Source organism: Prenolepis imparis, unplaced genomic scaffold (genome assembly GCF_030444845.1).
Source record: "Prenolepis imparis isolate NDT839.2.m4 unplaced genomic scaffold, iyPreImpa1.0 SCAF_1, whole genome shotgun sequence".
NCBI lineage: Eukaryota > Metazoa > Arthropoda > Insecta > Hymenoptera > Formicidae > Prenolepis > Prenolepis imparis.
Genome location: NW_028141159.1, coordinates 11,999,709 through 12,012,931, shown reverse-complemented (window position 1 = coordinate 12,012,931; position 13,223 = coordinate 11,999,709). Strand labels below are relative to the sequence as shown.

Below are 13,223 nucleotides of genomic sequence, written 5' to 3'. Positions count from 1 at the left end.
GAAATTGATACATTTATGCCGTTGACCCTATGCGACGCATCCTTAATTTATGTATAGCAAATGAAAAAGTTTGTACGCTGGTGTCTGTTTGATACCAAATGATTCTGTAATAAATGTATTATTAAAATGTATAATCGATGAATTTTTGGCTCGTTTTTAAATATTAGAAATCGATACTTCTTTACCGCTGACCCCATGCGACCCAACCTTACTTTATGTATATCAAGTTAAAAAATTTGTACGCTGGTGTCTGCATGGTACCAAAAGATTCTGTAATCAAAGTACTATTAAAATGTATAATCGATGAATTTTTGGCTCGTCTTAAAATATTAGAAATCGATACTTTTTTACCGCTGACCCTATGCGACGCATCCTTATTTTATGTATATCATATTAAAAAATTTGTACGCTGGTGTCTGCTTGGTACCAAATAATTCTGTAATCAATGTACTATTAAAATGTATAATCGATGAATTTTTGGCTCTTCTAAAAATATTAGAAATTGATACTTTTTTGACGCGGACCCTGTGCGACGCATCCTTATTTTATGTTTATCAAGTTAAAAAATTTGTACGCTGGTGTCTGTTTGGTACCAAATGATTCTGTAATAAATGTACTATTAAAATGTATAATCGATGAATTTTTGGCTCGTCTTAAAATATTAGAAATTGATACATTTATGCCGCTGACCCTATGCGACGCATCCTCAATTTATGTATAGCAAATGAAAAAGTTTGTACGCTGGTGTCTGTTTGGTACCAAATGATTCTGTAATAAATGTACTATTAAAATGTATAATCGATGAATTTTTGGCTCGTCTAAAAATATTAGAAATTCATACTTTTTTGACGCGGACCCTGTGTGACGCATCCTTATTTTATGTTTATCAAGTTAAAGAATTTGTACGCTGGTGTCTGCATGGTACCAAAAGATTCTGTAATAAATGTACTATTAAAATGTATAATCGATGAATTTTTGGCTCGTCTTCAAATATTAGAAATTGATACTTTTTTGACGCGGACCCTGTGCGACGCATCCTTATTTTATGTTTATCGTATTAAGAAATTTGTACGCTGGTGTCTGCATGGTACCAAAAGATTCTGTAATCTATGTACTATTAAAATGTATAATCGATGAATTTTTGGCTCGTCTTAAAATATTAGAAATCGATACTTTTTACCGCTGACCCTATGCGACGCATCCTTATTTTATGTATATCATATTAAAAAATTTGTACGCTGGTGTCTGCTTGGTACCAAATAATTCTGTAATCAATGTACTATTAAAATGTATAATCGATGAATTTTTTGCTCGTCTTAATATATTAGAAATTGATACTTTTTTGACGCGGACCCTGTGCGACGCATCCTTATTTTATGTTTATCGTATTAAAAAATTTGTACGCTGGTGTCTGTTTGGTACCAAATGTTTCTGTAATAAATGTACTATTAAAATGTATAATCGATGAATTTTTGGCTCGTCTTAAAATATTAGAAATTGATACTTTTTTGACGCGGACCCTGTGCGACGTATCCTTATTTTATATTTATCAAGTTAAAAAATTTGTACGCTGGTGTCTGTTTGATGCCAAATGTTTCTGTAATAAATTAACTATTAAAATGTATAATCGATGAATTTTTGGCTCGTCTTAAAATATTAGAAATTGATACTTTTTTGACGCGGACCCTGTGCGACGCATCCTTATTTTATGTTTATCAAGTTAAAAAATTTGTACGCTGGTGTCTGTTTGGTACCAAATGATTCTGTTATAAATGTACTATTAAAATGTATAATCGATGAATTTTTGGCTCGTCTTAAAATATTAGAAATTGATACATTTATGCCGCTGACCCTATGCGACGCATCCTTAATTTATGTATAGCAAATGAAAAAGTTTGTACGCTGGTGTCTGTTTGGTACCAAATGATTCTGTTATAAATGTACTATTAAAATGTATAATCGATGAATTTTTGGCTCGTCTTAAAATATTAGAAATTGATACTTTTTTGACGCGGACCCTGTGCGACGTATCCTTATTTTATGTTTATCAAGTTAAAAAATTTGTACGCTGGTGTCTGTTTGATGCCAAATGTTTCTGTAATAAATGTACTATTAAAATGTATAATCGATGAATTTTTGGCTCGTCTTAAAATATTAGAAATTGATACTTTTTTGACGTAGACCCTGTGCGACGCATCCTTATTTTATGTTTATCGTATTAAAAAATTTGTACGCTGGTGTCTGCATGGTACCAAAAGATTCTGTAATCAATGTACTATTAAAATGTATAATCGATGAATTTTTGGCTCGTCTCAAAATATTAGAAATTGATACTTTTTTGACGCGGACCCTGTGCGACGCATCCTTATTTTATGTTTATCAAGTTAAAAAATTTGTACGCTGGTGTCTGTTTGGTACCAAATAATTCTGTAATAAATGTACTATTAAAATGTATAATCGATGAATTTTTGGCTCTTCTTAAAATATTAGAAATTGATACATTTATGCCGCTGACCCTATGCGACGCATCCTTAATTTATGTATAGCAAATGAAAAAGTTTGTACGCAGGTGTCTGTTTGGTACCAAATGATTCTGTAATAAATGTACTATTAAAATGTATAATCGATGAATTTTTGGCTCGTCTTAAAATATTAGAAATTGATACTTTTTTGACGCAGACCCTGTGCGACGCATCCTTATTTTATGTTTATCGTATTAAAAAATTTGTACGCTGGTGTCTGCATGGTACCAAAAGATTCTGTAATCAATGTACTATTAAAATGTATAATCGATGAATTTTTGGCTCGTCTCAAAATATTAGAAATTGATACTTGTTTGACGCGGACCCTGTGCGACGCATCCTTATTTTATGTTTATCGTATTAAAAAATTTGTACGCTGGTGTCTGCATGGTACCAAAAGATTCTGTAATCAATGTACTATTAAAATGTATAATCGATGAATTTGTGGCTCGTTTTAAAATATTAGAAATCGATACTTTTTTACCGCTGACCCTATGCGACGCAACCTTCTTTTATGTATATCAAGTTAAAAAATTTGTACGCTGGTGTCTGTTTGGTACCAAAAGATTCTGTAATCAATGTACTATTAAAATGTATAATCGATGAATTTTTGGCTCGTCTTAAAATATTAGAAATTGATACGAATAATTTTTGGCGCGTTTTAAAATACTGAAAATTAACATTTTTTAAGTCGCGGATCCCATACGGCGCGGATTAATTTTACGTTTATTAGACCAAAAAGGTAGTACACTGGTATGCTTATGGTACCAAAATAATCTGCAAACAATACACTATTGAAACTTATATACGATTAATTTTTGGCTCGTTGTAAAATATAGAAAATTAAAATTTTTAAGCCGCGGATCGCATACGGCGCACAATTATATTACGTATATTACACCAAAAAGTTTGTAGGCTGGTATGGTGATGGTACCATCATAATGTGCAGGCAATGTATTGTTGAAATATGTAAACGAATAATTTTTGGCGCGTTTTAAAATACTGAAAATTAACATTTTTAAGTCGCGGATCCCATACGGCGCGGATTAATTTTACGTTTATTAGACCAAAAAGGTAGTACGCTGGTATGCTTATGGTACCAAAATAATCTGCAAATAATACACTATTGAAACTTATATACGATTAATTTTTGGCTCGTTGTAAAATATAGAAAATTAAAATTTTTAAGCCGCGGATCGCATACGGCGCACAATTATATTACGTATATTACACCAAAAAGTTTGTAGGCTGGTATGGTGATGGTACCATCATAATGTGCAGGCAATGTACTGTTGAAATATGTAAACAAATAATTTTTGGCGCGTTTTAAAATACTGAAAATTGAAATTTTTAAGCCGCGGATCGCATACGGCGCGGATTTATTTTACGTTTATTAGATTAAAATAGTAGTACGCTAATATGCTTATGGTACCAAAATAATCTGCAAACAATACACTATTGAAATATATAAACGATTAATTTTTGACTCGCTTTAAACAATTGGAAATTAAAATTTTTAAATCGCGGACCCCTTACGGCGCGGATTCATTTTACATATATTAGATCAAAAAGTTTGTAGGCTGGTATGCTGATGGTACCATCAAAATGTGCAGACAATGTACTGATAAAATATATGAAAGATTAATTTTTGGCTCGTATTAAAATATTGAAAATTAATATTTTTAAACCGCGGACCCCATACGGCGCACAATTATCAGCTTATTTCTGTCAAAAAATATTAATCGAGTTTAATGTACTATAACATTTTATTTAAAACATATTATTTTATAATTTCTATTACATACTATTATTTTAAAATTTAATTAACAAATTAACGCTTTAATCAGCTGATTTCTATCAAAAAATATTAATCAAGTCGAAACAAACTTTATATAAAAATATAATTTTTTTTTATATAAAATCGAAGAATAGTGCGCGCATTGCGCGCACTTGTGTGTTGTTCTAGTAATATAAAATTGAGAAAAAACACGTGACAGTAAAAAAACACGTAACGTTAATTATGGAGGAAGAAATTAATTAAATATAGGTTTCTTCAGTCATTTTCCGAAACAATTCGTGTATATTCGATCGCAATTTTATATAAGAAATATATTTTTGAACTTATCTTCAGAAATCTTACTTCTAAATTTTCAATTATCATCGCCTCTGTATCACATCTAGTCTTTATAAGAAATAGCCACGCGAGCGCGAAGAGCAGATGATAGATTTTGTAGAAAAAAAGTAGCGAAAAGTATTCAGATAGTAATTAAACGATGGAGATAGATGGAAGGAGATAATACGCGTCTAGTATTCTCTGTTAATCACACACGCCGGTATCATACAGCACAAACTGTTTGTTCGGTAATTAATATCGCTACCGCGAACGAGATTCCAATTAGACCGCGTATGCCTCGGTATCGCGGACTCTTGTCGTGATTAATTAAACGAAGGATCGATTACCTTATTGTGCACACACGGCGCTGAATTTACGGTGTTTCGATCTATCTCCGCGCACCACGGGCTGTCCGTTGTATTAACTTCTGCCGGAAGTTCGCTAATGTAGCATCGCTCTAAGAGGCAAAGAAAGGCTCGATTCTCACGTGAAGATTTCCCGCGCTTCATGCTTCACATATCCGATCCTCCCTCCAATCACGCTCGTCTAATTAATCAAACGGACGAGTCGCATATCTCACGCTCGCACGTGAACTATACGCGTAATATTTCGAGCCTAGAATACAAATCGTCGATTTCACCGAACCTCGCCCGAGACGAATAACAACCGTTAAATCTTGAACGGCTTCTTAAATGCGACTTTTGTTTCACCCACGTTCATCGACCACCGTTGTTAGATCACTTCTATTTTTAACGGACCGATATAATGATTCAGATTTCGTAGGAGAGTAAATACATCACGCGCGATTAAATTTTTCGTCAACATCATGTGTCTCCGTTAACGGCGAATTTGGGATTCGAACGAGAGCTTTCAGCCGCTTTTTTGTAAGTCGTTAACCCCGAGAGCAACAGACTAATACTTCCTTAATGCCCCGATATTAACTCCGGAACGTTAATCACAGCACTTATACAGTATAGCCATGCACAAAGAAGGAAATATATACTTCACGTTGGATATACATAGAGAAACAAGATTATAGTGTAGCATAGAGTAAGAGAACTTGATTGCGAGGATAAATTCATGCGTGAAAACAATACTTTTCGTATTAAACACTTTTCGTATTAAATACTTTTCGTATTAAACAATAATTTTAAAAAAATTGGCTATACGATTTAATCACGAATTTAATCAGAATCTATTCAATATTTTGTTTAGATTCAATTCTAATATAAAATCAATGGAAATTATGAGAAAATAATATGCATCTTAAAGATAACAGATTATAATTATAAATATCAGATTTGAAAAAAAAAAAATAATAGAAGTTTCAAGAAAAATTGGCTAACGATGAAAAAAACATTTGTCAAAGAAATATCAACTATATTTGCCAAAGAATTCGTAATGCAAGACGACATAATTATTTCTGATATTTTGTCAAATTCTTCTTATTGCGATATAAGTTCAAAAGCATGCATATGCATATTAAATACTTCGGAGAAGCGACCTTGACGTAAGTTCTCGCGATAAGGGTCGCAGGTGTGACTTCAAGTGGCAAGAATGTATCGCGTTTTCTAGGCCGCGCCGGTCTATTTTCGTGTCATCCGTAATGCCACAACGTTTTCCAGAATAAACGGACTCTTTAAGTGTAATTATAACATGATGAAGGAACGACGACGAAGGGGATTGTGTTTGCATTCGTTCTCGCGCCGTGGCCTTGCGCTTTGCACCAGTGTAATTTAGGGACCTCTTCTATGTGTCAATTAATTATCCTCTCAGCGTAATGCCACCCAGTATAGCGATCACGTAATTGCGTATTAATTCTCGCAAGTGAATTGAATTAATATGCGCACAAAGTGAAGGTTTTCAAAGGAAGATTTGAGGAGCAGACGAGATCGCTATGGTAATCAATCGCGAAAGCAAATCACGAACGTTGTTATTTGTCAGTGTTTCATCATTAATATTAATTTTCAATGAAAGCCAGCTTGTCATAATATTGTGTGGCAAGTCGATACAATTAATATCTCTCCCGACTTATTATTTATTAATGAAAATATTCGCTATCATTTTTTATTTTGGTTTAAAATATCATATTTGAATATATAATATATAATAATGTTTGTAAAAAATTTGGAATTTATATGATAAATGATTCAATTTTCAAAGAATTTAGAAAAAAAATTGACATGGATAATATTTTTGTAATTTAATTTCACGAAAATATTTTTTTCTACCATTTAGAAACATTTTACTAACTACTACAATTCGTAAAATAGAGAACATAATTTCTACGGGAACTTACCTCTATGGGATACTTCTCGGGCATGTGGGAGGACGAGACACCGGCTGCGCTCAGCATCATCAGGGCTAGAATCGATCTGCAACATAGATAAAAGGAAACATATAAGTCGATCCATTGTATATAAATACGAAGATCGATGAACACAATTTACACTTTCGTGAACGGAAACTATTTCGCGTCGAAACGAGGCAATTATTCTTTTAATAGCGCATTCTCTTTCGTCTGCTTTCATTGAGTTAGAAATTTCAAGAATGCGATCTTAATCTTTAAATTGAATGACTAACGCGCACATCCGCGAATTTTGTAATAATGCTGGTGAATTAAAGTCGGTAATGCCAGCGATAAACTTATTTAACCCTTTGTGCTCTAATATATTTTTCAATTAATATGATTTACAATAAAGATATATAGAAAAAATAAATATATATATTTATATAATTAAATAATCATCTAATTAGTTCATATTTTTTCCATTAAAAGACAATAATTTATCAAAATAAAATAAAATAACAAAATATCTATAATTTTATATATAAATACAGAGCACTGTATTTAGTTTAAGAAACATGATTTCTATAACATCTTATTATACTACTTCAAAGTATTATGCGGCTAGAAAATATATTTGACAACCCTCGGACACATGTTGCTTCCGTTGATGTAATCAGTATGTTGATTACATACATAGATGTAGATCTTTGCGATCGATATAATCGATTCGCGTCGCTTTATCTCGGCTCGATCGAACAACACCACATGTACGTCCCAATTTTTCTTCCCGCATATAATCGCTCTTTCTCCCTCTCTATCTTTCCACGTGCATCCCGGGATCGAGGTCGACATGCAATCTCAGCATCCGTTGCTCTGCGGGATAACGATGGCGCGCCGCGATCTTTGCTTTTACCGCTTAGGTAGCTACGTAAACTACAGACGTCGGCTCAATTCGTCATGCTAATTGCGCCAAGGTAAGCGTTATGATAATATCTTTAAAAAATGGATATTTCAAGTATTTTTTTAAGTAATAATAGAGACGCGAAATTGACAATAATAATTCAATCTAAACAATAGAATAGTATGATTAGTAAAATTAATAAATAATAATTTTTATAGAAAAATAAATTTCTATAATCTTGGAATTTTTTGCTAAAATTTTTATGGAGATTTCTAATACCTAAAACTTAACAGATTGAAAAAAAAGATTTAACTCTTGATAACTTAAACAATTTTTGCATCTATTTTTATCCTATTTTTATGCAATTAATGGAGTTCTGATATTTTCCCAGAGAAGATTTTGTAGTTAAAATAATATATCTTCCAATTATTTTTTCACAAATATATATTAAAAAATGCTTTTCTAATAACAATCCTAAATCTAGAGAGAATACAGTTATTAGAGTCAATAAAATATTTTTTCGTTATTCAAATTTTAATATTTCCTTTTCTTTAGTTTTTGAAGTGATTTCTCGGTATTTTGAATTTCTTTCTCTCAAATCAAGAAAAAGGAGGAGTAAAGTCAGAAGTGTGAAGATGAGCGATGTCCGCTCGTGTAGCAAATGCATATAGGTACCGCAGAGTATGCTGATGCGCTTTCATGCGCGCAAGAAGCGCAACTGTCTTGTCGCTTCTCCATACTAATTATTCATGAGCGTTAGCTTAAATACCGTTTGCGAGTTGGGAAACGTATATACGGACAAATAGAAAACGTATACGGCGATGATAGGTCGCTGATGCGCTGTGATACGTATGCAGACGGCAGCCGCTGTATCATTTCTCCGCGGAAATTACTCAAAAGCGTGCAAACTTCAAAGATGCAAGTAGGAAATGAAGTAATGCAAAATGCAGATGGCGATAAATTTTGACGTGCTTTGGCAAGATGCCCGTATCATTTACGCGCTTATCAAAAGTTGAGGTAAGAGCCAAGTACACTTATTGTTAGATTAAAGAAATAAATATTCAACATTGAAATTGATAAACAATTAATTGCAAACATAGGTATAACTATTGATAAATATTGCATTCGCTATCAGAATCTATCTTCTTGAAGAATAAATGTTCGATTATTCGGTTCTCCTTTAATTTGTAGACAAATTGATTTAATCTAGAATTAATAATAAAATAAAAAAATCATATATAAAAAAGAAGAGATGAATGAATGATAAAGTAACTCTCGCTTAATCCGAGCATGGACAGCAAGTAGAATTTCTCGTTTTCGATCAGACTGTAATCTCGCGCGATCGTCACACAAACTTCACGCATTAATTATTTCCAATAGACAATTCCAAGAAAATATGTAATATAAATTATATAATATTTAACACACGTTGTGTGTGATAAAGAATAAAATTTGAACGTATGTTTCTTATTAATTTATTATTAATTTATATTAAACAGAAAAAGTCGAAATTATTCGTACTACATATTTGATTTATGTCGAATAAAGTTATTAAAAGCTGACAAGGTACTCGCGCGAGCAGGAAGTGCGTACAAGCCAATAGATTACACATAAGAGGGCGAAGGGGAGAGATCCCGATTGCCGCTGATCCGAATAAACTGTGCCACTAAGCGCTAATAACGTTTCACTTGTTGCGTTTTCTCGGAAAGCTTAATTAATCATTAGAGCACGCCGCAACGGGACGGGGAAGGGAGAAGGAAAGCAGAATTCGAATGAATCTCGCGGTGCAGCCGCGGGATAAGAAGAGCGAGATGCGTAGACCGCCCGTCGCTACCGCAGCGGCATTGCGTACGCGAATGCGTGTGTGCGTGTTGTTCGTGCGTAATCACAGAAAAACGCACTATCTCAACTTTCCACGCGATGTGCTCGTAAGTGGTGCATCCGAAGGGCGGCATGGATCTCGCACTGCGTGCACCGCATGCAGCGTGTTAGTTTGCAACGCGCGTATGGATTCTGCTGGGCAGCGTCGAGTCTTGCGAGCCTGCAAGAAGATTGCGCGAGATCGAAAAGGAGAAATTCTAATTTTTATCTACGACTCGATCGAGCGGAAGACTTGTCGTTCATTCGCCTTTCCTTCGTAGCGCGATTTGCTACTTAATCCTAAAATCGTTGTAACATGTGCTACCAAGCAGGGCATTTAAACCAGAAAGATATAATTTGCAGTTCATGCTCTTATATTCTGCATACTAAAATGCTTATCTATTGTCTCAAATAAAACACCGAAAAGTATCAGACTTCTGGTAATCTGATCGGGCAATTTCAAAAAGCGATTTGTAGAAAATCTAAAATTAACAATTGGAAAATCAGTCGAAATAAAAGTAGTATAATTGTAATATTTTATCAATATCTTAGGATCATCTCTCCTTAATTAAATTAGTGTGTATATAAGCGGTCAACGATCGTTTTGATATTGATATTGTAATCGTTGTAATATGTCAAAAGATTCCGAGTTTACTTTAAGACAGGAAGTTCGCAACAACTCTCAATTATTCGAGACTTCTTTGTAAGTGGGTCTTAACCCTTTGAACGATGAAACCATTCCAAAGAATCCTCTCATACCAAGCATAGCATACACAACAAAGTTCTAATCTCCTTAATAAATATCTCGTCACTTTATCTCGATAACAGTTAAGTAGCTTATATCAAGAAAAGAGTCGATGTTTGAAGTATCTTGATAAAATATCTTGATAAAGTCCATAGAGTTGTTGAAAAGACATTAAAATATAAATAAAAAAATATATACATTATGTCATCTATTATAAATAAAAATTTTCAGATTTTTTTTGACTAAAATAAAAATTAAATTAAATACAAAAGTTCCTAATAAGAGAGATATATGCTAATTTATTAAATTTTATAGGAGCATATATATTTCAATCTAAAAGATACTGATAAATGATATTTGTATTCATATACATTTTTTATAGAGATGCAAAACAACAATATTACCTAATTTCTTTCAATTTAATTGACATTGAATCCTCTGAATCTTCTGTATCAATTTGCTTCCGCTCTTCTCTCCGCACTGCTTAAAGTGCTTCAATAGAGATTCTGCGTTTATCAGCGACAGTATCGCGAATCGCGGTGCAAGTCCTAATGCAAATACGTTCTTGCCGAAGTATCGGTGATCGATCTCCGCAACAAGAGCCTACGAAGCTACGGACAGCTATGAACCTTATATCCGCGACCCGTTACGACTTCCCGTATCACGTGGCCCGTCCATCGCAGCATATCTCGCACTTATAACAAACAATGCCAGTCTTGTACTCAATAGCGTAGGAATGCGAAAAATCGATCAATAAGAAACAGCAGCACGCCTCGGCCGGCTTTATAAACTCCAACTAGAATTTCTATTGAAGGCGAGTACAGCACATCAATGGCAGCCAGATACGCCACTATAAAGTCAAGGGAGTCTCAATGGATCCCATTAAGAAGAATACCGAGCTCGCTTTTTGTCGTTAGAGCGAAATTACTAACGCTGTGTTCGATGCGACTCGCCACTTCCGTCTGTTTATATTTTTATATAAAGATGTTAAAATATAATTAAATAGAATATATATGTATATAATATATGATAAATATATATATGTTATAACATCTCTCTCTCTCTCTCTCTCTCTCTCTCTCTCTCTCATTATTAAATTAAATAAAGAGTGCAGCAAATTGTCAAATTTTATATCTGTAAGCAGCTATAAATACAATATTTATTTTAAATGATACTAAATAATATTATATTTATTTTTTCATAATCAATAAAAATTTTTTTTGCTTTATTGCATGCAGAGCAATCCGATAAAATCAGTGCAAGTCATTCTATGAGAATCATTATCCGACGTTGTAATCGCAATAGCATAATTAAATTACTGTATTACGTGGCCAATGAACAAATTCTCTTCTAATGATATGTGCTCAGACGGTACAATTGCGAGTCGCGCGACGGGTTTAACAACGTCATATATTAATACAAGCTTTCGCCTCGTCTTCGAGCACGGCTGCACATTGTAACTTTTACGGCGGTATTATAAATAAACGGCACTTGCCCCGCAATTACGGCGGATCGTAAAAATTACGCCGAGTTCTGCGCGTTCGTCGAATAAAACTCCTTAACACTGTGTACAATCTTTCAAAGTTAGAGTTACGGCTCGCAATTTGAAATCATTATAAGGCAGTGCAACGTTAAATCAAAATAAAATCGAACGACTATGTTTAATATGCAATTTCCAACTATTTTATATTCTTTCAACAGAGAGAGCTTTCTCAAATATATATTCAGTCATAAATTCCTTATATTTCATTTTTTAAATTTTTACTCAATTTTTAATTGCCATAAATGTTTTTTTATGAATTTTAGAATAAAAATCATCGCTTTTTTTCTCTTTCTCTGTCAAAAAATTGGTATGTGTATTAAATTTCAAAATTTATGTTCTCCAAAGTCTTTAAAGTCTCTGACGCGACAAAATGAGAAGACGCGAAAGCAAGAGGGAGGGATGCGTCGTTGGCATCTGACGGCACGGGAGGCTCGCAAATTCGGTATCACGGTGGTCCTTCGAGAAGAATTTTCGTCGCCATCGGGGCCCGGATTGGAGCGATGCACACGTAGCGGACGCAAAAAGAAATGACTGTGAAATATGATGCACGATACGCGGGGCACGGCATTGTCTTCGGCACGAGGACCACCGTATCCTTTCTCCAAGAGAAGTCGCCGTCGGATAAGGGGGGGAGGAAAAGGGCATGTGTGTGAGTCTCGAATGGTCTCTCTCTCTAATGATACCGGAGCACTTCGATCGGCTTAAGGAGGATTTCCACTACTGGCCTACGACGACAGCTCGAGCTCTATCTCAAACCCGTGCGCTTAATCCTCTTCCAGATCCGCCAAAGCTCCCGTTTAAACGGAGCTACCTATATAGTTAAATGTCGCTATATTTTACCGTAATCTAATGAAAAATAAACAGTCACCAGAGAGTAGAAGCAATTAGCAGCGCTCCCTCGAAAAGTTTATCCGGGGAGATACATTCCGATTCAGATAAAATAAGCGACTGCTGTCTAAATTTTTCATTGAAATTCTTATGTGGATTTATAAATTTATCGCGCGAAGAAATAGTTTCTTTTTCATATTAATAAAAAAATATTTAATTATATCGTCTAAAAGTTCAAAATATGTCCCCAAATTTATCAATTTACTTATGCCATTTGGTAATATATGCCATTTATAATAAATTATTTAAAAAATGGCATAAATACTCTTTTAGAATTCTAACAAAATTGCAACCTTGTTAGCTTTTCTGAGAAATTTTCAAGAAACTATAAGAGATCATAGAGTATAATCAGCCTATTTTA

The 13,223-nt window shown here is 33.9% G+C and overlaps 1 protein-coding gene across 6 annotated transcripts in view; it reads right to left on the bottom strand.

Annotated features, from left to right (window-relative positions):
* Nucleotides 1–13,223, bottom strand: part of LOC145946625 (thrombospondin type-1 domain-containing protein 4) — a 120,504-nt gene that overhangs the window by 56,882 nt on the left and 50,399 nt on the right. For all 6 annotated transcript variants that reach the window (XR_014427190.1, XR_014427147.1, XM_083056613.1 and 3 more), the window contains one exon: nucleotides 6,935–7,010. Coding sequence is in view for 4 of the 6 variants with exons in the window: in XM_083056613.1 (XP_082912739.1) it covers nucleotides 6,935–7,010 (76 nt within the window). In the remaining 2 variants the exon portion in view is untranslated. The remainder of the gene's footprint in view (nucleotides 1–6,934; nucleotides 7,011–13,223) is intronic.